The sequence below is a fragment of the Crassostrea angulata genome, chromosome 3, assembly GCF_025612915.1.
Source record: "Crassostrea angulata isolate pt1a10 chromosome 3, ASM2561291v2, whole genome shotgun sequence".
Taxonomy (NCBI): Eukaryota; Metazoa; Mollusca; class Bivalvia; order Ostreida; family Ostreidae; genus Magallana; species Magallana angulata.
This window is the reverse complement of record NC_069113.1, coordinates 12,274,188-12,301,679: the sequence shown is the minus strand read 5'-3', so window position 1 is coordinate 12,301,679 and position 27,492 is coordinate 12,274,188. Positions and strand designations below refer to the sequence as shown.

At 34.3% G+C, this 27,492-nt stretch overlaps 2 protein-coding genes across 2 annotated transcripts in view; one reads left to right on the top strand and one right to left on the bottom strand.

Moving 5' to 3' along the window:
* LOC128175536 (C-1-tetrahydrofolate synthase, cytoplasmic-like) overlaps positions 1-13,266 on the top strand; it is a 24,004-nt gene extending 10,738 nt beyond the window's left edge. Inside the window, exons 15-24 of the mRNA XM_052841236.1 lie at positions 149-225; positions 494-634; positions 730-798; positions 924-1,035; positions 1,226-1,407; positions 1,888-1,988; positions 4,187-4,364; positions 6,082-6,189; positions 6,912-7,064; positions 12,804-13,266. Of these exons, the coding sequence (XP_052697196.1) occupies positions 149-225; positions 494-634; positions 730-798; positions 924-1,035; positions 1,226-1,407; positions 1,888-1,988; positions 4,187-4,364; positions 6,082-6,189; positions 6,912-7,064; positions 12,804-12,893 (1,211 nt within the window). The 3' untranslated portion in view covers positions 12,894-13,266. The remainder of the gene's footprint in view (positions 1-148; positions 226-493; positions 635-729; positions 799-923; positions 1,036-1,225; positions 1,408-1,887; positions 1,989-4,186; positions 4,365-6,081; positions 6,190-6,911; positions 7,065-12,803) is intronic.
* LOC128175538 (uncharacterized) lies at positions 9,957-27,492 on the bottom strand. Its single transcript, XM_052841239.1, has 8 exons — positions 26,272-27,492; positions 24,694-24,763; positions 24,119-24,258; positions 22,031-22,166; positions 14,950-15,180; positions 14,480-14,851; positions 13,669-13,832; positions 9,957-11,903 (listed from the first exon to the last, which is right to left on the bottom strand). Exons 1-8 carry the CDS (start codon positions 27,448-27,450, stop codon positions 10,068-10,070), a joined length of 4,128 nt encoding a protein of 1,375 aa, XP_052697199.1. The 5' UTR covers positions 27,451-27,492; the 3' UTR covers positions 9,957-10,067.

Below are 27,492 nucleotides of genomic sequence, written 5' to 3'. Positions count from 1 at the left end.
ATCATTTTTGTTTGATGAACAAATCCTTAAAAGAAATTTAATAAAATGGTGTATGAAGTGTTTTGTATGACTTGGGAAAAATGCACAATTTTTTTTAATGAATTAATTTACCTGCATTTACAAGGATTATCAATCTTCCATATTTCAGTTTTGGACACAAATGACAGATTCTTAAGAAAGATAACCGTTGGTCAGGGACCGCTTGAGAAGGGCCACACAAGAGAGGTAACTAAAGCAGAAAACAATTACTTTGTCAGTGTACATGTATTATATGAAATAGTCTTTTTATCTGGAATGTTTAAGATATCTCTTCATATATTTCATATATTAATCCAATGTATTTATTTATAAGATAACTGACTACAAGAATATTAGAATATATTTAAAAAACACATAAATGTACATTGAATTTTCAAACATGTATTCTCTAAAATAAAGATACAACCATAATGATTGCATGCACATTTTTTAATGGGTTTTTTAATTTTTTCAGTGCCAGTTTGACATAGCTGTTGCCAGTGAAATCATGGCAATATTAGCCTTGACAACTGGATTACAAGATATGAGAGAGAGGCTTGGACAAATGGTTGTGGGAACTAGTAAAGCAGGGGTACCAGTCACAGCTGATGACTTGGTAAGAATCAGTTCAGCAATCATAAAATTTCAATCAAGTCTACATTATGAATTTGATAAGAATCCATAAGTTTACCAGTAAATTTGTTGTTTTAGGGAGTGAGTGGGGCATTAACTGTTTTGATGAAGGATGCAATCAGACCCAACTTGATGCAGACATTAGAGGTAAAATGAAGAAAATTTACTGTATATTTTATAAATGTATATTAGACCAGAGAGAAACATTTAATTTACAAAAATTTCAATCTTTTGCTTTCCTGTAACAATGTTTCTGTTTTGTGTGTATTCAGGGAACTCCAGTGTTTGTGCATGCCGGACCTTTTGCAAACATTGCTCATGGAAATTCCTCCATCATTGCAGATAAAATTGCATTAAAATTGGTTGGAGAAAATGGGTTTGTTGGTAAGTTATGAATATAATTCTTAAAACTTCTTAATAAAAGTAAAGTGGAAAATGTAAACAATTTTACAATGAATTTTTAATTTGATGTTATTCTAGATATATGTTTTGGTGTGCGTGCTTTAATTTAATTCCCTATTTTTCGACAGATTATGTCTTTTACTATTAACTGATTTTTCATCAATCTTCTTAGTGACGGAGGCTGGATTTGGTGCTGACATTGGAATGGAGAAATTCTTTAACATCAAATGCAGAGCCTCGGGTCTGATCCCTAATGCTGTGGTGCTGGTGGCGACAGTGAGAGCGCTGAAGATGCACGGTGGGGGACCGACTGTCACTGCCGGGGTACCACTCCCCAAGGCTTATGTGGAAGAGGTATACACAGCCCTTGCTGACCTACATGTATCACTTCTACGGAACTCAAAATCAGTTTGCTATATCGGTAAATTCGTTGTGTCCGAATTCATTATTACCGTAAAATTTTTCATAGATGTGTTAGGAATTTTACCAGGGACTCCAAAAACTTTGCTTAACGGAGATTTCGCTATATTCACATTCGTACAAGACAAGTTTTTCTGTACACTCAGTAAAACAAAAGATTACAGCAAACATGCTTATAACATATCCACATTAAAAGGAAAAACTGTTTCATTATCCTGAATCTGAAAATGTATAACATGTATGAACTGAATAAATATGGCAAATTAAGTATATAATGAATCACTTTGCTACCAGTGAGTTTACTAGACGTAAGTTTGGAATATACCGGTAATTGTTGTTCAATAAGAAGCGCGGAAGATTTTTAAAAGTGCTATATCATTTTTGTTACTAATATTCTTTTTCTTCACTGAGCAGAATCTTGAACTTCTAGAGAAAGGTTGTGCTAATTTAAGGAAACAAATTGAAAATGCTAACAAATTTGGAGTACCAGTCGTAGTTGCCATCAACTCATTTGTGTAAGTCTCAGTCACTCTATTTCTTGATTATTAAACGCTAAAATATCTATAATTTTAATTAAACTTTTTTTTATTTAAAAAGAAATAAGGATCTAAACATTCATGGAATATCAAATGGTTGAAGTTTTAGCTATCTATTATTTTGGTATAATACAGTGTATGCATATTTCTTTTTAGCTCACCTGAGCTGAAAGCTCAAGTGAGCTATTCTGATCACATTTTGTCTGTCGTCCGTCTGTCTGTCCGTCTGTCTGTAAACTTTTCACATTTTCAACATCTTCTCAAGAACCACTGGGCCAATTTCAACCAAACTTGGCACAAAGCATCCTTAGCCTAAGGGGATTCAAAGTTATGAAAATTAGGGACCACCCCTTTTGCAAGCGGAGATAATTAGGAATTTATGAAAATTTTCGAGAAATTTTCAAAAATCTTCTTCTCATGAACCATAAGACCAGGAAAGCTGAAACTTATGTGGAAGCATCCTCAGGTAGTGTAAATACTAAATTGTGAAAATCATGACCCCGGGGGTAGGGTTGGGCCACAATGGGTGGTCGAATTTTAACATATGAATATATAGAATATATCTTTAAAAATCTTCTTCTCAGAAACTAATCGGCCAGGAAAGCTGACACTTGTGTGGAAGCATCCTCAGGTAGTGCAGATTCATAATTGTGAAAATCATGACCCCAAGGGGTAGGGTTGGGCCACAATGGTTGGTCGAATTTTAACATATGAATATATAGAGTATATTTTTAAAAATCTTCGTCTCAGAAACTAATCGGCCAGGAAAGCTGACACTTGTGTGGAAGCATCCTCAGGTAGTGCAGATTCAAAATTGTGAAAATCATGATCCCCGGGGGTAGGGTGGGGCTACAATGGGGGGTCGAAGTTTTACAAAGGAAGATAAAGAGTAAATCTTTAAAAATCTTCTTCTCGGAAACTACTCGCCAGGAAAACTGACACTTGTGTGGAAGCATCCTCAGGTAGTGTAGATTCAAAATTGTGAAAATCATGATCCCCGGGGGTAGGGTTGGGCCACAATGGGTGGTCGAATTTTAACATATGAATACAGCAAAACTCGTTTATAACGAATTTCAAGGGACCATATAAAAAAGTTCGTTATAGCCGTAATTCGCTATACGTTTATAACGAATTCGTAAGAAATATTATAGCGAATTCGTTATAAAATAATTAAGGGTTTTTCCGGCTAACAGTTTTCTAAACTATCGTAAGTTATAAAATTAGTATTACCGTCATATACAAAAAATGTCAATATAACCATTTCATTTCAATTTTTAAAAAAATTCCGTATACTATTTGAATTTGAGTATTCTATATATGCATCTTAAAATTGCATGTTTCTTCAATGAAATTTGAAATGGAAAAAATTCGTTATAAAAATGATAAAATACGTTAAAATTTTGCCAGCGGGGGTCTTAAAATTACTTCGTTATAGCCGTAAGTTCGTTATAGCCGTGTTCGTTATATACATCAATTTTCTATAGGTTTATATAAGAAATTTGCCGGGACATGAATAATAATTCGTTATAGCCGTAAATTCGCTATATCCGTGTACGTTATATTCGAGTTTTGCTGTATATACATGTAGAGTATATCTTTAAAAATCTTCTTCTCAGAAATTAATCGGCCAGGAAAGCTGACACATGTGTGGAAGCATCCTCAGGTAGTGAAGATACTAAATTGTGAAAATCATGATCCCCGGGGGTAGGGTGGGGCCACAATGGGGGTCGAAGTTTTACAAAGGAATATATAGAGTAAATATTTAAAAATCTTCTCCTCAGAAACTAATCAGCCAGGAAAGCTGAAACTTGTGTGGAAGTATCCTCAGGTAGTGTAGATTCAAAGTTGTGAAAATCATGATCCCTGGGGGTAGGGTGAGGCCACATTGGAGGGGGGGTGTTAAAGTTTTACATAGGAATATATAGAGTAAATCTTGAAGAATCTTCTTCTCAGAAACTAATCAGCAAGATGATTCTTTGCAATTGTTAAGACTTTGGCTCCAGGACAATTCTTTGGCCTCACAAGAAGGTTCAGGTGAGCGATGTGGCCCATGGGCCTCTTGTTTTAGTTTCAGAGTAGAATGATACCTTTAAAATAGAAAACTGACAGCATTAGACAGCTATACAATAATAAATATGACTACTGATAGTAATTTTTTTAGATATGAATTTTTCCAGAACTGATACTCCAGCTGAAGTGGAGTTGGTGAAATCATTTGCCAAGCAGAATGGAGCTTATGATGCGGTGATATGTAGCCATTGGGCTAAAGGGGGTCAAGGTGCTGCGGACCTAGCATCAGCAGTAGAGGCAGCCACCAGTCAACCAAGCAACTTCAAGTTCCTGTATGATGTCAAGGTAGGTCAATCAGGGTCATAGAGGTCAAGGAAAGGTCACAGTTAACAGTTATCCCTGTACTTATAACCATTGGTAGTACATGTATTGGGTTTGTCCATTTCAAAGTGTATATGAGCTTTTTTCTTAGAACTGATTTAATATGTAAGAATTTTAAGATGCTTTGTCAATATTGATTTGATAAATTGTGTATGATTATGTATACCTTAGAGCATATTATGTGGATACTTAAATAGAGGAAATCATGATCATGTAGTCTAACTATCTGAAGTGGTTTTAAGAATAACTTTTGTGCATTAACATTTTTTATAACCCCGCAAATGAAGTTTAGGGGGTTATATTGGATTCACCCTGTCCGTCCGTCTGTCTGTAGACGCAGCTTTGTCCCCCTATAGAATATTTTACTACTCCATGGAACAGTCTAAAAATTTGTACTCATGTTGATCACCATCTGAAGATGTGCACCTGCAATTTTTTTTTTTTTAAGATCAGACAAGATTTAATGATTTTATGACAGTTTTCATTTTCCTTATTCTATATATTGTACACTGATGTTGAAAAGTAAGTAAGGTAATCCTTACAAATTTTATTAATTAATTAATAGTATTAAAACACTAAAATATGTTTATATAAATACATCCAGATGGAGGTTTTTTGTCTTAATGTCTTAACTAAATTTATTTTTTATAAGTATTAATATATTCTATCAACTGACAATGCAAAATTTTGTTTGTCAATGATAAATTCTTAGGAGCTAATAAGAACATCAAAGACAAGTGTGGCTGAATTCATTTGTCCCAAGGGGGGCATTATCTGAGCCATGGTTTAGATGGAGCATGTGTTTAGGGAAAATTGATAATCTGTAAAATGGGCAGTGGTTTTGGGGCTATTTTAAAACTGTTTCATGTAAACCAAAAGTTTCTATCATTATAAGGAAATAAATAACATCATTATTAATAAAAAAGTTAACTGGTAATTATGGTAATGTTTTGGGGGTTTATTAAATTAAACAAGCTTATCAAAGAAAATTATAGTCCTACGGGATCAATTTTCTGATATGGAGTTCCATTGTACCACAGGAGAAATTGGGGAAAATTTGAAACAACTTATTGCATCTGTCAAGACTTTTATTAGAAAGATATTCAAAGTTTTATCAACAGAAGAGCATTGCTTGGCTAACTGTATTTCCATTTACTGCAAAGGGAGGGGTTATTGTCATATTTTTTGTTTTTATTTAAAACAATTATATAAAAAAAATATCATCAGATGCATAAATTTGTAAATGTATTACTGTTAAACATGTATTTACAGTGAAAATTTTTATTTAATTTTAAATTTTTCTTTGTTAGCTTTTTTTTTTTTACAATTCTAGAATTTTTTTTATTTGTATGTGTTCCAAACCTTTATTATTCAATTCAATTATTGTCCCATTTAGAATTAGCCTTGCGGGGGTATTAGTCCCATTAGGACAGTTCTAGTTTTTATTGGCAGTGATGTTAACTATGATTTTGATGTTTAGAGAATCAGATTTTCTCTATAAATATAAATCAGCATTAAAGTACTTTGTTATAATTAACCTACTTTATCTGTAATTTAGTTCTGATAATTGCTCAGATGTTTGTTGCTATCCTCGACCTTTATTCATTTGTGTCTCTTTTTCCCTTTTCTTATTACATGTACATGTATTTCCACTACAGTGGCTTACTGGTATTTATTGCAGTCCTCCATTGAAGAGAAGATAGAGACAATCTGTAAGGAGATTTATGGAGCTGATGGAATTGAAATTCTGCCACTGGCCCAGGAACAGATAAACAGATATAAAAACCAGGTGAAGAATTAAATCAAAATATTATAAACTGGTCTCTGAACTATTTTTCAGTCAACCAACAAGCTAAAATTTCTTCCTGTGTGATCAGAAAAGCATTGTACTGGATATAGTCATTTTGATCCACCTGTCTAGTGTCTATGTACTTTAAAAATTATGTAACAAAATTCTTCCCTCAAAACCTAAGTTTGCAACAGCTGGTGGTGTCATTTTGTACTGCAGTGGGTAAATAATGAAAAGTACTTTTAGTGGGCCATTGTTAAAAAAATTATGGTCTTGCACAAAAATTATACTGAAGCTCTTTCAAATAATTTTGAATTTTTAACCAATACTTTGAAGATTTACTTTACAGACTTAGAGATTCATTTCGAAGGCAGATAAGCTAATGAATTGGCAACAGTCTGCATAGCATGTTATATGTCTATTGCAGTCATATAAAAAATCATGGCCACAATGAGATTCACTATCGTTGATTAACTTATCAATAAGTACATTCCTTTTTAATATTGGGGGATTAAATTTTTCTCTGTATATGTAGTCAGGAGAACTAATTAGCAGTGGTTTGTTAAATAAATTTCCAATATTAATTAACTACCAAGTTTGTAGGAAGTGTTTCAGGTTATAACTGTGTGATGTTGTTACAAACATTCAAAATTAATACACTTCCCTCCTGTTTGATCTACCAAAACTAAGGATGAATTTTCTTTTCCTCATTTTACTTCTAGGGATTCAATGATTTACCCATATGCATGGCCAAAACTCACTTATCCCTATCACATGACCCGACCAAAAAAGGAGAACCTAAAGGGTTTGTGGTGCCGATTCGCGAGGTTCGAGCCAGCATTGGAGCAGGCTTCATCTACCCACTGCTTGGAACGGTAAGTACAGTGTTTGTGATGCTTCTATTTATAGGTCAGGGATGTCCTGATGTTTGTACTTTTCCTCCAGAAGTACTGTGAATTAACTTATCTGACACTGACAGCAGCATGTTTACAATTTTTGATACTGGGCACTCTCAGTGACATGTATCATCATGACCTTCCTGTGATTAAGATCAACTATAACAAGTTTTTGGGTCATATTTTATTTTAATGTCAATGTCAGATTATTAGGTTTTAAAATACTGTATACAGAGTTATTTTCACCCCATGTAAATTTTGCCCTTCTACACTTTTAGTTTTGCCCCTTCTTGAATTCACCCAAAGTTTTGTTTAAAGAGAGATAGTATGAGGCATTGGAATTTGCCCAGTCTTAAATTTGCCTACTGACGAGGGCGAAGGGGCAAAATTAAAACAGGGGCGAATATTTCCCTGTAGACAGTACATTTAATACACATGCATGATTGCTTGATTACATATAAGTGTGCAATTATTATGCTCCCTTCAAAGAAGGGAGGGCATATTGCTTTTCTGCTGTCTGTCTGTCGGTCGGTCTGTTGGTTAGTCGGTCCACCAACAGTTTCCGCTCATTTTCTTTGCAGAGGCTGAACATATTAAAATAAAATTTAGTATACAGCAGTCTTCACGACAAATTTTTTTCATCACATGCCCTTCGGACATGTAGACCCATCATTTTAACCCAACCCATTCAAATTTTTACATGCCCAACTCAAAATTCTAATATTTACCGGTACATGTATGGTGCAACCAAAATAAATAAAGGTTTTATATCAGTTTTATCATCGTTGTTCGTCTCCTAATTTAGCAAACATATATACAATAGGTTTAACTAAACACTTCAATGACGCTTATTTGACAAGTCGTATGGAGAATGTAGACTGCACAAAGCAAGTTACGCGAATAACTTGGGTACGATGGAAGAAATGGCAAGTACACATATTGTACGTTGTCTGAAATCTGGGCATGTAATTTGGCAATTTTTACATGCCCGCCTGCAAATTTACCAGGCCCCGGGCATCGGACTCCTAGGTTATTTCAAAGACTGTACAGGTTTATCATAATGATATGTACATTGTAGGTCAAGTTGGATTTTGGGTAAGATCGAGCAATTTTCGACAGAGTTGTGCCCCTTGGATGTAGTAAAAATTCCATTTATTTGCAGTTTCCATTCATTTTCTCTCCCCATACGATGCACATATTGAAATAAAATTTGGTATACAGGTTTATCATAATAATATCTAGAACAAGTTTAATTTTGGGTTCGATCAAGCATTTCTTGACAGAGTTTTGCGTCTTGGACTTAGAAAAATTCCAATTATTTGCAGTTTCCGTACATTTTCTTCGCAGAGGCTGAACATATTGAAATGAAATTTAGCATACAGGTTTATCATAATACATGTAATATCTAGGTCAAGTTTGATTTTGGGTAAGATCGAGCTGTTTTCGACAGAGTTGTGCCCCTTGGACGTAGAAAAATTCCATTTATTTGCAGTTTCCGTTCATTTTCTTCGCATACGATGCACATATTGATATTAAATTTGGTATACAGGTTTATCATAATAATATCTAGAACAGGTATAATTTTGGGTTCGATCAAGCATTTTTTGACAGAATTTTGTGTCTTGGACTTAGAAAAATTTCAATTATTTGTAGTTTCCGTTCATTTTCTTTGCAGATGTTTCCAAGGGAGGGGGCATAAGTGTTTTACAAACATCTCGTTATTTTTTAATATGCCATTAGGCTCAATTGCCTACATGTTAACAGAAACTCAGGAAGGTGTGGAAATGCAAAACAATGTACTGTTAGAACTTTTTACCACTTTGTGTTTCAAGGGATAGCTTATTTCATCATAGTGTAGTTTTGTTATATCTCTACCTCCTCATTTTGCACTTTGCATGTACCTGCATATATCAGGAAATTATATTGCCCTCGATAGTTTGCTGTTTATGCAGATAAAATATATGCCAAAATAGAAAATGGCAAAGTCACAGTTTAAAACCCTTTAAATAGAAGATGTGCTCATATTTCCCAATTTCAAAATTAGTAAATTATGCAATACATATACATATGTGTACATGTTTATGTTCCATATATTTGTTACACTAACATGTTCAAACTTATTGTTGCTTTCCATGAGCAGTGACTTGGTAATTTATAAGAGGAACAAAAATTCGCTTATTGGGTTACACTTTGAGTCCTATTTGATAGCTTCTGGTTCTGTGAACCACCTGTTTTTAATATCAAATTGTTTATTAGTTATTAATAATAATCAAATCTGGTGGTAGAAATGCATATCATCATTCCTTCCTTATGTATTATACATAATATATATTATACTTTCTATTTCATTTCCTTATGTTTGCTGTGGGAATTGATAATTAGAAATATTTACAGAAACTGGGAGGATTTATGTCAACTCGAGAAATGATTGTGGCCTACAGTACAACTGTCCTTGACCCCTTGATACGGCTCTGTTACTAATTAAATATCCACACCAATATTGCCAGTTAATTTCATATACATATATTGATTAAAAAGAAAATTACAGCATTTTCCTTCATCTTTGAATTTCATGATTTATAAATGTGTTTTTATTGATAAAACACCTGAGAGGATTTATCAATATTAAAGCTGACTCAACATACCCGGTAGACTTTCACGTAAAGTGATAGAGGTATCATGTATAATATTTTCCACTTTTGCTTGATAAAGTACACTGGAGCCCTTGAAAGAGTATGGCCCCTATTAATTTCAAGATCAAATTTTGATTGAGAGTTGAACTTTTCTCGATACATGTATTGATATATTTTGCTTAATATCTTAATAAACCTTTGCTTGTCCAGTCAATACCCTGTGAAGTTTCAATATTGTTCACTTTGATAGAATTATGTTAATGTTAATGAAGAAAACATAAAAGTATTAAATGATATAAAATGAAAAGTCTTTATATAATTTTTCAATTACATGTACTTAGATCGATAGTCATTCTTTCATGTACTGGATAACCTTCACTATCCCAGACTTACTCTCTCCCACCCATAGATTATCTTCGAGGGACACACTGATACTGATTGGCTCCTCCAAATCAAAACCGCCAATAATCCGGATAAACTGTCCATCTTTATCAATGATGTGGACACACCTGTTTGATTTATCAACTATAAGAATCTGACTCTTGCTATCAGTTGCAATGTCTAAGGGTTTGAATGTGTTCTTGGCAGCTGGGTTACCACTGTAGGTGAATCTCAAACTCCCCATCTTGTCTGTCACCAGAATTTTCTGTAATTTGACTTCTGTAACACAGATATCTAGATTTCTATTCTCCTGTACAAAGTAAGGCATGCAGAATAACAAATTGCCTTCTGAATCTCTCTGAATTTCACCCACAATTTTTAATCCAGAATATCGGACAACCTTTCCCTCAGTTTTCTGGAAATTAGTCATACCAATAAGAAGTTCATCGTGTACAGTGCAGCACACCGATCGCAGCTTCCAGTCAGTTACTCTAAAGAGACACTCATTTTCACCATCTTGGACAATATTTGCGCTGTGGTCATCCAGGAAAATTATATTACCTCTGTTGTTTGTGGAAAAACAAATGGGGACATGTTTCAGAAGGATTCTATGTCTTGCAGTGCCATTGAGGTCAAAAGATTTAAGCCAGCGATCGTAAAAACCGCAGATCCAAGCATTGCCCTTACTTACACATCGTAATCTCCGAATGCCTTTTTTATATTTGCTTTGGAAAGTTGTAAGGAGGGTAGGATTCTCCATGTGGATTCTGATTACGTACCCTGGAATATTTGTTATTTTGGAATGGCCTAATTTTCCAATAAGTTCTACCATTTGATTAAGCAGTGAAGTATGTTGCTCAAATGATGGAGCGTTGATTTCAGTTATATGTGGAACTCTTCTAAAATTTTCAACTGATGATCTGTATTCAAAAAGCTGTTTAAAATCCAGAGAACTCACAATTTGTTTGTTCTTATTAATAATCTCTCTGATTTTTGCCAAAGGCTCTGTCAAGGATTCTTCACACTTGGTCAGAATTTGTACGTCTTTCGTCCTCGAGGCCTGAATTTTATTTTTATGATGAGCAATTGCAGCTTCTAGTTGCTCACGCCAAATGTTTCCAATTTGAGACATGGTTCTTGCTACTTGATCATATTGCTCTGTAGTCTCTTCAATCCATTGGTTCATTTGATGGACATTTTTCTCAAACTCAGGAATCATGTTCTCTTTTAAGTAATTAGTGTCTTTTAATATTTTGTCTTTTAAGACTGCATAGGTACCACATATTCCCGTAATGTCATGATTCTTGTGTGATCCCTCAGACAGACACTGGGAACAGAAAGGAACATCACACTCCTTACAAAAAATCTCACACTTTTGGTCAGAATGAAAGTCACAAACAGGTCTTATAAAGTCTCTGCTGGATTTGTACCTGGCAATATCATGGAAGCAGGTGCTTGTCAAGGATTCTATATGCCTGCTGACACAAGCAGTGCACAAATGCAAGGCACAGGTCTTGCAGTACATCTCCCCTGCCGCATCATCCTCCTGGCAAAAGTCACACTTCAAAATATCCTGAGCTGCAATGGACTTGGAAAAGTCCGGAACTTTGGGCGTCGCTGGTGTGACATTCACCTGTGGTGTTGCAGGTCTAGTGGGAGTTTCCGGTCGGACATGCTCCTGTGGTGTGTCTGGTCTATTAGGGCTCTCTGGTCGGACATGTATCATTGGAATCTCCAATCTGAGATCCTCTCTGGAAACATTTAGCATGACATGTTCCGGTTGAATAGATTTGTCCAATTCTTCCTTCGCATTTTCCTCAGATTCCTGGATATTTTGTCCCTGGTGTTCCTCAGCCTCTGCTATCATGATTGTTCTGTCTTATCATGAACCTTTTATGTCTAGTTGCATGATGAAAATATTTCGATTGTGTGATTTAAATGTTTCCAAAAATTTCATCTTCCTGGTTAATACAAAAAGGGAAACGTACACTTTACTATATTGCTAATTTTGAGTATTTTACAAATGAACAAGTGTACTCATAGAAAATTAAAATAATATCCTGATTGACATTTCTTTCATAATCATTCAAGATTTTATGATTATAAATCTAATTAAAAGTGAAAGATTTTGCAGCAAAAAATACTTGTAAACATGTAGGATAGAAATTATTGTATATACATGTACATCTAAGAGTACTTATTATCCATTATGGCACTAGAGCAAGTATATGGTTTCCTGAGACATCTAATGCTTAACACTAAGTGGACGATAATTATTTAAAGTAGGACGTGTACCAGCACTGGTACATATTTGCTATTTCCAAACTTTTATTTTTTGGTTAAAGATTTCATTTGTCTACTCTCCTCAAATTGAATCATACCATTGTTAGTGCCTGTCTGTCATTGAAGATAGAAATAACAGTGTAATAATGATCTTTAATATGAACAATAAAATACCCATTCTTGAACATTTATTTTATAAAGCATGCTGCCGTGGTGTCATCAAATCATAGCTCTTTCACACCACAAACTGTATTATGAGCTTACACACAGTTCCAGAGAAAATTTGGACAATACACACTTCTTTGATTTGAAGTGGTTACTATACAAAAAAAAGTTTTTTTTCGTAGTTGGGTCATGGATTTTTTCTTTGTTCTTGTACATGTATTTGTTATCAGGCTTATTGCATGCATTTATTTTACAGATGACGACCATGCCTGGTTTGCCTACACGTCCTTGCTTCTACGACATCGACATTGATCCCGAAACAGAGGAGATTGTCGGCCTTTCATAATGGAGTCAGAAACAGCTCAGTGGTGCTATTGCTTGGCTGAGATGAAATACATGACAAGTGAATGTTTTCAATGATCATGGTGATTTATCTGTAATGCTCGTTGACTATATGATTTGTACCTAATGAAACCGTATAAACCTCATAACTAGTACACAGTCATCATCAAAATTGGTCTCAACTGCGTGAACTGAAGTGCATGTATTGAGATAATTATTTCATAGATATTGAACATTCCAGAGATGTCATCAACAAAATCATCAATATAATTAGTGCTAGGGGTATTAAGTGGGTTTTTTTACTGGTGCCAAAGTTTGATTGTCATTTATTAAAATCCATCCTGAATCAAAAATTTGAAATAAATATTGTCTTGAAATATGGTATTTTTTTTAATTGAACGAACAAAATGGTGTCTGTACAGCATACAGTTTCCTGACTTGAAAACCACCAGGACTTGTGTGTTACATATATGATATAACTGGAAATGATGTCCATTTTGTCCTAGATATTAAAACGGTACATCTTCATAGACCGTTTCCTTGTGAATCGCCTCAAAATTTCATTGCATTGATTGTCTTGGGTGCTCGAGTATTGGAACAAATCAAAATAATTGAGTATCAATGGTTCTCAGAAAGCTCAGGTTTGAGTTACATGTGCAGCTCTCCATCTTTGAGTAGCCTGTCAGCCTGAAACAATGCACCAGGTTTAACAAACAGTTTATTTCATAGTACCGGTATTGTGTGATTAGAATTTTATAGAAAGAGAGTTTAACTCATACCCCAAAAGTGGCATTCACAAAGAACAATGTCTCCCTTTTAGAACAAGTTTGCTTCTTCTTCAGTATAAGGCAGATTTGTACAGAAAAGATGACGGCAATAATTGATAGAATGCCAACAATCAGACCAACGTATAGGTGTGACTCGGAGTTTGCTGAAGCTGTCACTGAAAAAACAAATACTCTTAAGTTTCAATTTAAACAAGTTTTAAATATAATTTTAAATATGACTATCTGACCAATTGTTGGCTATGTTTTACATTTTATATGTAGCTTTTCTGTTTATCCCTTTAAATTGATTATAGACAGAACAACTTTTATGCACATTAACATATACAGTAAAACTCGGCTATAGCAAAGTCCTATGGACCAATGGAATTACTTTGTTATATCTGTATAACGAATTCGTAATAATATCTTTAGCGAATTCACTATATACATGTTTTCGTTCATCAAACTATAATTTTTGCTAATTAATGCTTATAATCAAATTTCATTACTTTGATACCTTAAAAATCGGATAGTGCGAACTTTTTTAACTGTAAAGAAATATGTTATAAAGGTGTTAATTTTCGTTCTTATTCACCTCTATGGGACTCAAAATCAGTTCGCTATATACGTAAATTTGTATCTGAATTTTGTATAACCGTAAATTTTTCCAAAGATTTGTCAAGATTATTACCGGGGACTCAAAAACACTTCGCTATTTCTGAGAATTCGCTATATCCGTGTTTGTACTAAAAGAGTTTTACTGTAGCTCTGCTCCTAGTTATGAGGGAGTTTCAAATCTTGGAACATTTTCTTGAGAATTTACCCGTTATCTCCATTTTGCTGTGTTCTGTGTTGTTGACACAAAGAGATGCATTGTCTGATGATGTGTTAAAGTAGATCTCTGATGTTGACACAGAATGGTTGTTGTTTAAGACGACCTGTAACCAGACCTCGTATTCCTGGCCTGGGTGGAGCCTGTCTATCAGGTACAGGCTCTGACCCCACCCATCCACATCAGTCTCCAGGGTGCTGTTTTCTTTGTTGGCCTGCTTGATACACAACTGGACCAAACTGATGCTGTTGTGGGGTGTGGAAGTGACATTGAGTTTAACCCAGTTGCTGGACTTTCGTAGAATTTTCATGCTTGCATAATCTCCAGGGTTTTCTAGAATAGGTTTAGTTGTGGTGATTTTTACTGGAAATAAATTCAATTATTCAAGTAATTGGCATATATATTACCTATGGGGTGTTTTACATTAGCAAAAAGAAAAGAAATTTAGGAGGAGGGCATACCCATTAGGAGAGGTGCTTGGGAGCACTTGATGTAGGTACAACAGCCATTCGGACTTGTCTCGTTGTGACATTTGACACCAGCACCCTCTTGTAGCTCCTTTTGATATTGCTTACAAATGGGTTCACATCTTAGTTCACCTGTACTCAGACATTCACACCTGTCCTCGCAGTCGTTGGTCACAATATTGCCTACTTGTAATCTCCTTGTCCCCAGTTTGCAAAATTCAGCATCTGTAAAATGCTCGATATTTAATATCAGCTCAAGGGCCTTTATTTTACTAGTATTTAGAAAGGCTCTATAAAAACCACCATTCTAATTAAATGTATCTTGTTCTTCGAACAAACAGTCAACAGCCTGAAGGACTTGATATATAGTTTGAGCCGGGGAGGGTGAATCATGCAAAAAGAGAAAAATGACAAAGCAATGACCCCCGCAAGCCACGAAGACCCCTTCTCAAATAAGACAAGGGATACCCTAAGTCTCCTTACAAAAGTAAAAACATAAACTACCTAACTAACGAGTATAATTGATTTCGAATGCGATTTATATTTTACCGTGCAAGTGAAGTAAGTAATAAATTAATTGATTATTATTTTTTTTATTCAAATTTTTGTTAAAATATAGTCCAAGTACTCTTAGTACTTTGATTAATATACAATATACCACCTTGTTACTACTTTTTATCAGATTGGTCATGTCACTTGTCTTTTTAATTATCTAAAAAATGGAGAGAAAAAACCCTCGTAATAATGAGATCTCGTTGTTTCAACATTAGATCTCCTTGGTACAAGATTTATATCGTTGCTGCAACAACAGCTGCACGTAAAAAAAGATCAGTTAAAAATTGTGGCATATTCGATTGTTTAATTCAGATATCAAAGTACTCAATTAAATTTTTTGAGTTTACTCACTCAGGCGACCTATTGCTATCCGTTTTCGTCCGTCATCGTGCATTTTTAACTTCTTCTTAAAAACTACAAGGCTGGTTGTTACCATTTTTGGTGTGAGGCATCTCTATGGTGAGAGGAATCTAAATTGTAAAATTCATAGCTCTACAACCTCTGGGGCGTCACATGTGGGGCCAAATACGCAAAAAAAAGCCAAATTTTCAAAAATCTTCTCCTCTACTCCCACACATGTGAGGAAAAAACTGGTTGCATAGTTATGATGTCCATGAAGCCCTCTACAAAAATTGTGAAATTCATGACCCCTGGGTCAGGGGTTCAGGCTCTAGGGTGGGGCCAATATGGCCATATAGTTAAAATGTATTAAATCTTAGAAAATCTTCTCCTCTACTCCCATATATATTTGTTAAAAACTAAAAGCACGATTATGATGTCCATGAGGCCCTCTACTAAAATTGTGAAATTCATGACCCCTGGGTCAGGGGTTCAGGCTCTAGGCTGGGGCCATTATGGCCATATAGTAAAAATGAATTAAATCTTGGAAAATCTTCTCCTCTACTACCATATATATTTGTTAAAAACTAAATGCCTGGTTATAATGTCCATGAAGCCCTATACCAAAATTGTGAAATTCATGACCCCTTTGTTAGTGGTTCGGGCTCTAGGGTGGGACCAATATGGCCATATAGTAAAAATGTTTTAAATCTTAAAAAATCTTCTTCTCTACTCCCACACATGTGGGCAAAAAACTGAATACATGGTTATGATGTCCACTAACTCCTCTACCTAAATTGTGAAATTCATCGCCCCTGGGTCAGGGATTCAGGACATGGGGGGGGGGGGGCAATATAGTGTTAATGCATATAATGTTTAAAAAATTTCTTCTATATTCTCACACATCTGTATAAAAAACTTACTTATAATTATGTTTACCAGGAAGTCCTCTACTGAAATTTTAATTTTCATGTGCCCTGGAGTATGGGTTTTGACTCTAGGGCAGGGCCAAAATGGATGTATAAGTGATAAGGCATATAATGTTACAAATTATCTTCTTTACTCCCACACACCTGAATTCATGATTTTGTAGACCAGATCTTTAAGTTTTTCGCCAAAATTATAGGTTTCACAGTTCTTTTTGAAAGATTTCAGGCAGGGAGGTGGTCGTCATTACAAATTTATAATTTTTCTACTCCAGAATGAAACTTAATTAATTAAATACATATATGAGACTCCTCGACAAGTTTGTGTATGGGTTATATGTTACACAGGTGACCGTTAAGGCCAATTGGCCGCTTGTTAAATGAAATATCTTATTTCATAATTATTGTGTTTGATTTAATACTGCTTTGATGCACAAGCAAAGTTCTTTAAATACATCTTTTGGCATTTTGATTTAACAGAATTAACCAGAGACATGAATAAAATGTTATATAAGTCTCTGCTTTAGCAAATATTTTATGTCGCAAATGGATAGATGTCCAATACTTTTATGTAAAGGTAACAACTGATATTCAATTATATTTTTATTATATAATGGACTTATTATTTTTATATGACTAATTAAAAGTTATACAAGTATAATAGTACATGATATAATAATGATTTCATAATATAAATATGAAACAGGTTATTGCAATGTTAAAGGAATTGGAACTAATGCGAAAAAAGAAAGAGCATTTTGATATTTATTTGTCAGAGTAACATATCGAAACACTATTATAACATGTGAAATTATGTTCCTCTAAAAAGTATATTTTGATCCTTTTTATATAACTAGACATATTTCATGTATATTAATATACATCATCTAGCATTGACTAAACGATACGTGTAATATGTTGGATTCTCTTTACATTGATTAATTTATTAAGGACGCGCAATTATAATTCTCATGAGAAAAAGTATCGATGTTGTGAGAAAAGTAATAAATGTATAAATATGCACTCATAAATATCTGCGTGAAGAATTTAATATATACACTGCACATGTACTTCAAAGTCATACAAATTTATAAGTGTATAATTATATAAATATCCATATATCTATCTATAACTAAGAGTAATCTATACAGTACATAAATCTTATACCCATCACGTTTGATAATTTTTTTTTCTTAAATCAGTAAACCCTAGCTGAATTTCTAATAATATAATATTTGTACAAGTGCATATACATATACCAGTACAACGCAGAAGAAATTTACATTTTTTGGTGAGCGTAATTGATAATCATCGTACCTATATATATGTGTGTGTGTGTGTGTGTGTGCGTGCGTGCGTGCGTGCGTGCGTGCGTGCGTGCGTGCGTGCGAAGCCACTGTAGGATTAGTTTGAGAAAACAAACAGTTAATGTTTTGTGTCTTAAATGTTATTTTCGAAGTGCTTCAGCTTGTATTGCGTATTTAGTTATATAGCTGGAGATGTCTTTTTTCCTAATCATGAAATATTTATTTCTCAACTATGAGATCCTTTCTCTATGGAAGGGAATTACCGCCAAAATTCTATGTATCTTGCTTTTATTCTTATTATGCTTACTTCTTTATTCTTCATTACATGCATTTACACTTGCATGTCACTTTGTTGTTTTCATATTCATGCTTATCCAATTTCACTTTGATTCTCTTTGATCCTTCCTTGTTTGCTTAATTCTATGTTGCAACATTCTCTTCTTATTCGTGTTAATTCTTTCTTCTATCTCTGTTACAAACGTGAATTCAAAAACGCAAACCATAAAGCACTTTCAATAAACACGAATACAAGTTGCATGAATTTAATGCTGCATTGTGACGCCAGGCGGCAGTGTGCGCGCTACAATTGCTGCTCCCCGAAAAAAAACCAAAGTAGCTATCTAAATGTGGGATGTTTCGCACCATGACATTTCGCTCCAATGTTTATATGTTCAGATCAAGAAATGGAGGGGAGGTTAATGTACTAAGGGATAATTTATAATTTTGTTTGCCGGGGAGGGGGTGGGGTGGGGTAGGTCGAGTTCTATTTTCAGTAGGTTTACTATGTAAATTTAAAAAAGTTTGAATTTTCAAGAGTGGTGGGGTGACTGGACCCCCCTCCTAAAATAAAATAAAATTCTAAGTCTGCGCATCAGTTATTTATATGAGACGATATAATCTTACAGTTCTCATAATTAGCACCCGTATCATAATTATCATCATCGCAAGCTTGATATGGAAGTCGGTCAATTCAAATATTCATTTAATCAAGACGACATGTATGAGGTTCATGTCTCTAAGTTACATGTATCATAGCTTAAACACCTTCAAATCTAAACATGGACATTCTGTTACATGTACATGATTTATATTAAAATAAAGAAACCTACATGCAATAAGCATGGCTGTGAGTGATACATACACATTTTTATCACTTCAAAAATCTTTGTAAATAAGAAGCATACATTATAAATGTATTGTATTTTGGAAGAAAAAAATATTTTATTTAGAACTTTATATAAGAACTTTTATTAAGATTTGATTTAGATTTTAAACCAAAACGTATAAACAGTCATATCGATATCACATACCGTATTTTAATCTCTTTGCCTGGTTTGTTTTCGTTTACCCATTGTGTAATTAATTCACTGATAATTTAGATTCGTTAATTTTACCGCGTTTACTTCTGCGACTCCACCGTTCTGTGCCGAATCGCAAGAATATAAAATCGCGTGCACCAAACGTAGTTTTCATATCACAAGTTCAAAACTTTTAGAAATATAAGTGAGATTTTAAAACCTACAGTTTTAAGTTTTTTAACCCGGAATTTCACGCGGATATTAATCCACGCATTTAATCAGGGATACACAGTACTGTAGCCTAACGAGAGGTACATAGTGATTCATGCAAGTGATAATTTTCACTCGTACTAGAGTACAAGAAAATCTACTTCTAAGTATTTCGTACTTTCGTATTTCCTTTTATTGTTTTTCAAAAACATCTTTAAATTTGGTTTAAATTTATTTCTATTTCATCTACATGTTTCACGGGTACCTGTAGACAAAACCGTGCATCACCCCACCTCTTTTCACCTCAAATGAAAATAAAGTCCTGCATGTCGACAAGTTACGTACTTTTGTTATACTTTCATGTTAAATACTGAAATCTGATTGGTTAAGACGCAGTTCATAATCCTTTCTATTACCCTCTGCGTTAGCAACGCACTTAGCAACAGGTGACATTAAAAAATGTTACATGCGCGAAAATTATGCGCGTACGGTTCGCTGTAGAATTCACGTTATTCGTATATAAAAGCAGTAAAATTTTCTTAGAAATTAAGACATTCAGTATAACAAAATAAATAGTGCCTGTTTGGGAGGATAACAGTTGAAATTGACACCCAAAGAAAACCATTGTCAACCGACGCGAAGCGTTCCTGCAAATAATTTGCAAATAATTTGTTACTGCATATTTATACGGTACATCATTGTATTGCGGATCTAGAATGAGATCAGATCCACCCCAATGGAAAATTCACACTTATTTAATCAACCAATAAAAAATTAAAACAAAATTATCTCTCAGACCCCCCCCCCCCCCCCCCTCTGATTTTTTTAGAACCGCGCGGAGGCATTTTACATGTACACAAAAAAAAATCCGTATCTTTTTAAGTCTGCGTATATCGTGGCTTGTTATAAGTTAATTATATTACCCGGTAACATGTATTTCATATTCCTATACTAAGCACTTAATTTGAGATGTTTTCACGAATTTGTTAAATTTATGCCATTTGTTAGTTTCGTTTTAATAAATCTTCGGGAGCAGCAATTGTAGCGCACACACTGCCGCCTGGCGTCATAATGCAGCATTAAATTCATGCAACTTGTATTCGTCTTTATTGAAAGTGTTTTATGGTTTGCGTAAATTTTTGAATTCACGTTTTTAACAGAGATAGAAGAAAGAATTAACAAGAATAAGAAGAGAATGTTGCAATATAGAATTAAGCTAACAATAAAGGATCAAAGAGAATCAAAGTGAAATTGGATAAGCATGAATATGAAAACAATAAAGTGACATGCAAGTGTAAATGTAATGAAGAATAAAGAAGTAAGCATAATAAGAATAAAAGCAAGATACATAGAATTTTGGCGGTAATTCCCTTCCATATTTCTCTTAAGATCAATTCTATGTAAGAATCAGAATTCGGTGACCACGCATAGTCACGGATTTTCCTCAAAACGAAAAAGTTACATGTATGAGGTAATAACAACAATTTTCTCGAAGAACGAGATAGTAATGTCGAAAAAATGAGATATTTTCTTGCAATTACAAAATATCAATAATCATGTACTAAATCGTTTTACATTATTGATTAATATGAGAAAACATGATTTTTTTTTTCTTAGAAATAATATCTGCATGTCTTTGGTACTATTTCCCTCCCGTATTTAAATTGATTCATTTGACTATTTCCATACCACTCCAACTTAAGTGAGATTTATATCATAGCATGGGTTTGCGAACGAACGAATATATGCACGTACACATATAACAACATATATGTAATTCCATTTCCTTATAATTAATTATCTTCTCACTTTGAAACAAACCGGGGTTTTTTTTTTATACTTAAATATACGGGGTAAAGTACAGTCCACGCGAATGTCGGTATGCAGCTGCGAAAAGGGAAATTCCAAAATACATAGTACTAAGGAAATTAAGATATTGCACAACAGACACAACAGGGGTTTCATTATGTTTAGTTTTACAAATAATCCAAATAAATTAACTCCATTTTGTTTGCCGAATTGTCTACATATAGAATCATATACTATAGTATGTGCATGGCTTTTGAAGCCCGAAAGAAGTGGGAGAAATTTAGACATATATAAGAATGACAATAGTACTGTTTATTTGGTGCTGCAATGTGTTTATAAAAATTCAACTGTATAATACATTTAATACTTTTAAAAATACTAATTTGTTGTGTTGTAGTGTACCTGTACATAAATAAGTAATTCACGCGTGAACATAGTTTATTAAGAATTGTATAGATTTTTTTTTAAGATTCAAAGAATCTCAATGCCGAAAATCATTAAATGACCTTATTTAATATTTGTTTTTTGCTTACAATAAAGGAGGGGATACAGAATATTTACTGATAGATATCTATAAAATGTCTGTGTTCCTTTTATGTTATAAGATCTTCATTATTTCTTGGTCAATTACCTGATGTTTTAAACGAAATTATTTCGCTTGTTTCTTGATATTCCGCAAAGTGCATATCTTTCCATATCCCAACTGTTGTGTAGTATATAGTCCCAGGGTGAAGGTCGTACAAGATACATTCTGGAGCTGACCCTACCTACAAAAGTGATGAACGTAACGTAGTATCTCTCCCGAGAGTGCTCAAGCATCTTCCAAAGTCAAGGGTTACTGATGTAGAGCAGAGCGGACCAGAAACCCTTGACTTGGGAAGATGGTGCTCAAGTAGCTACTGACAAAATAGAATCACGTCACAACCAGTTTCTAATAATTTTGTCCGTGTGTGGATATATACAAATTCCTTGAACTAATTAAAACTGACTTCAAATGCATTATTTAGCAGTGAATGACAATGTTGGTTGAAATAAGTATACTACATGTATAATTAATGTTAACTAATAAATATTACATGCATGAAAATGAATATATGAAGTAAGAATTTCCAGAACATCATGAGTTCGTATTACTACAAATGAAAAGTATGGGAATTCTTGAATTCCAAATTTTTGCAGCATATAACCTATATATGTATGAACTGTCTGTTCCTTCTATACAACGTACTGATCGAAAATAGAGATAATATTCCTACTTTAACTCATTTCATCTGCAAAATAAATGAAATTCAGAGAGAGAGAGAGAGAGAGAGAGAGAGAGAGAGAAAGAGAGAGAGAGAAAGAGAGAGAGAAATGTAATTATGAACAATAAAATTATTTATTTTTTATTTTGAGGTGTTTGCGCTATATATTTTCTGTAGTGCTAACTACCTTCATATTGGCATGAACCACCAAAGACAGAATTTTGTACCTTCAATGAATACATTCATTCACAACAATAAATTAAAGAAACATAATCCTGCTGGAAAACACAAGATAAAATAGGCATAGTTGAGTATAATGTATTTTGAACTCTGCCCCGATTTTGGGATTAAACATTAACATAAAATAAATTAAAATTAAGTTTATCTTCTGCATGAATAAACTCTCAGTTGTTTTCATTGTATAGTTTTTTTCTAAATATTTAAAATTTAACAAGGTCAAAAGTGGTGTTATTTGTAGTGGTAGACATTTAATAAGTCTAATTGATCTAAGTACTGGTATTGGAATTTAAAAAAAAGTAATTTTGGTGAAATGCAGCATATATTAAGTTATTTAAAATCTCATGCTGAATACTGAATATAGAAAAGGAGTACAATGTCATATTTATCAACATTTATTACATACTTAGTAATAAATACAGGTTTTTGGCATATGTGATACAGATGACATCACAAAATCAGTATCGGCCTCCGGGGCTGATACAGGTTATCAGACCTCCAGGGCTGATACGGATCCGTATCACACCCCTTTCGGAACTCCTCTGCCTTTTTTCGCTTCGGCATTTTTGCATGTTTACAAACGAAAAATAAATTATTTTCAGTTACAGTCGACATTTTTAAGTGCAGTTGAAAACTTCAAATGCTAGCAAATGTTTTAAAGCAGTCAACTTTTAAAACATGATGAAATTCCGTTCTGTAGCTTCATGTTTGTTAAAACAAGAAGAACTCATATTTTTATTAAATACATGTACATGTACATGTGCAGACTTTTTTCAAATAATATGAATAATCAATTTGTTCAAGTTGATGTTTTTTTTTTTTTAATTTATTACTAAGTATGTAATAAATATAATAATAGATACCCTTTTCCATATCACAGCTTGTATCAGCCCTCGACCAATATCATCCCTCAGGCCTTCGGCCCTCGGGCTGATATTGGAGTCTCGGGCTGATACAAGCTGTGATATGGAAAAGGGTATGTATTATTCTCTATATATTTTAATTAAAGCGACTAGTATTTAAAACTCCTTATTCTTTGGTGTGTTCACTAGACACACACACAATATTTGCTATTTCTGATCCGCTCTAATTTTTAAAGAGGTGGATCGGACCATAATCTTTGCTCGCAAATATTGTGTATACATATCTAGTAAACACACTGTATAATAAATGATATAAATAACATCTACAGAATACAACACGTTATATCATTCTTTCTTTTTTTTAAATAATCGTACTTCAACTTTCTTCCATGTGGTAGTTGTTAACGATGTAGAGATGGCTACACTGTATTCGAACTGGTAATCGGGCGGCTTAAAGTCCCTCCACGTCAAGGATACGTTCCTTCCGTGCAGTTCAGCTTTTAGCTGATACTTCCCTATACAGAAAGAAAGCAGAGCTAGGCAAAAGAGAAACCTGACCATCTGTAGCATGTCACATCATGCTGTATATTGGTATAAAGAATGCCACCAAGGACAAAGTTGCTTTAATAAGAGATTTAACCCCAAACATAAACCGAACCACCCCACCCCCTCCGAATAAGTGAATCAGTCATAAAATGCAATTACAAAACTGTCAAATGAAAGTTACATTTGTCTTAAAATATATGTTAAAATGTATGACGGTGCATATATAGTTGCACAAATATAATGTTTATTATTCATTACATTGATAAATATTCATGTGCTTACATTATATTACCTACGTAGATATTGGAAAATAAACTAACCAATTATAAAATTTAAATAAAAGTGACAGAATTCAAGTAAGTGGTAGATCTGAGAGAGTTGCATGGAAGAAAAAAGAATCAAACCTTGGCAGAGCTGTTTCTGGCAGTAATACCCTGTAGATACATCACAATCCCCATTTGTAGAGCAGGCCTTCTTACACCCCGATAAAATGTCGACACATGTACCATGAATACAGGCAGTCAACAGATACAAAGAAATCAGAAACAAGAAAATACCCTGCATTTCAACTTCCTTTTCTCCAGTCGAAGAAATTCATGACGAAGAGGAGTAAAACAAACCCCAGGTTTTACTTTCTGCAAAAGACGTCGACGCGAACCACACAGGACCACAAGCCGATCTAAGATCAATATTTGTCTTCGGAACGACTGTCAATATTAAAACAACTTAATGAATGTGGACGCACACTTTGACAAAATAATATTGTTTGTTTAGGAAGTGGTTTGCCTGTCATAATAAACACAGATTTATGGTTCTCCGTTTCATGTTTCTCTTCAGTATGTCATCAGTTTGTTGGAAGTTTAAAACCAAAGAAGTCCTTTGGTTTTGGTTTTTGAACTGATAGATCAATTTCTTTGAAATTCTCATTTATATCATGCATCTACTTCCTATCAAACAAGGGTATTTACATCTCTGTTATGAAAAATTGCTGCTGTTGGATCAGAGTGATGCCTATAAGTTGACATTGGTAATGTTGTCATGAGACAAAGGATGGTAACTTGAACTATAGAACTTTAATGCTTACCCTTACGATTACTAGAACCACAAGTGACGTTTATTATTCCAAATTGGAAGTTTAATTTATTCACAATTTACAGTACCGGTTATTCAGTTTGTGCATCAAATATACACATAAATAACGTATTTTAAAGATGTTCGGATAAATTTTAAGGTATGTTTTAAATACACTTGCAGCAGAAACAGTTTCACATTTGTTATTCAAGAATTCAATGCGATGCAGTTACAATACTTTAGTTACATACTAGTTACACACGAACCAAGTTTCATAAGAAATTACGACGACCATTATTGCAGGTTCTTTCAAACGGAGACATAAACATTCATTTTGAATTTTACTGCACATATTATTTGCCATACTGTTGTACAATTTCAAACAATAAAGCAACACAAATGTATCCAACTCAAATAAGGAAATGTAAATCTAATTTAATACAGGTACGTGCAACTACATTTTGAAAAGACAGGGCCATTTTCGAGCCAATCTTATCCCATTGCTAAAGAAAAGTATTCTGTATTGAAATAAAAATATAGAGAAATATTTCAAATTTAAATCTAAATTTTTTTTTCTATACTCCGGATAAGCTAGACAAATGATGTTTAGACGAATGTAGCCCATGCAATTTCCTTCAGCGTACTTTTAGCTTTTAAGGGAGTACTAACTATTAGATTGAAAATAAATTTTTATATTTAACTTCTTAATGAAAATAAACATTATTATTGAGAATAATATATTATTAAGTTTTATTATTATTATTGAGAATAATATGTAACAAAATTTAATGAACAACGTACAAAAGATAAAACTTTCATGAATAACGGACAATCGAGAATATAACCAGAAAAAATGCGTGAAAGAAAATAGTCGATCATGTATAAGTGAAAACATTACTATTTTAGCTGACCATAAAGTCTTTCGCACAGACCATCTTTCTCATCGGGAAGCCACTGACCAGTAAATGTCGGACTGCCACGTCCTCTGAAGTACACTTGGCCAGCGCCTGTCGGATCACCTCCTTGGTTGCTGTTGGAAAGAAGACTGAGAGTCGGACAACGGCGTACGTGTATTCCAAACTCTCGTGGCCGTGTTGTACTTTTCGAATTCTCTTGTCAAACATGGCCGCTAAGACATTCATCTTCCTTTCTTGCTTTTCTCTTTCTATCCTTGCTTGTGCCATTACCTGTTCGAATCTTCCCTGCCGGTATGCCCGACCTTGCACGTTTTCGTTTTTTCTTCTACAACCAATGAACAGGATAATGAGCATGAACAAACTCAACAATCCAAAGAACACGTAATACCAATTGTTCTTCATCCATAACCCAATGTCTTGTCTGACTTGAGAGCTAAAGGCGTCTTTCAGTCTGTCTATTACATCATTAGGATCTTCAGAGATACAAGTGTGTCGTGAGTCACAAAATCCAGTAAATTCATTGCATGATGACCCGGATGCTAACATAATGACGTCACTTGTGGTGGAGAGGATACTAAACTCGTTGGCTGGTTTACAGTCACCAGTATTCGGCGCTTTGCAACAGAGTTTACACATATCATGAGACACAGTCGTGCACTGGCATTCAACAAGATTGTTCCTTTCACAGGAACTCTTTGAGCATGTTCCATTGTCACACAATTTTCTATCAGAGTCACATGAAGTGTTGTCTGGCTTAAGGGTTGCGTCGGGACATACCGAATTGTTTCCATCGCAGACGACAGTCTCCTGGCATTCTGAGGAGATCCCGCACACTTTCTGTACACTGGCTGGCGTAAATGTACAGCTCTGTTCACAACAGAGCCCTGTTCTTGGTGAGCACACTTTGCCTTCCGATCTTCTAAATGTACACGGCGCGTCGGGAGAGTTCGTCACGTCCGAGGGAGTACAGCAGTTGTCAGTGTATACACAGGTAAACGAGGTACCACAATCACATTCTTCGCCTGGCTCTACGATGCTATTTCCACAAGACGGGGTACTTCTATCAGCGAGACACCAACCTTTGTTCACAATGACTGGATAAATCATGTTTATACTGCAAGGGGAAAATTTGTTTTCATTTGGTTTTGTACCCTCGCCAGATGTTGGATACATTATGAAATTTCCGTATGTTTCAGAAAAACAAGAAGGGTCACC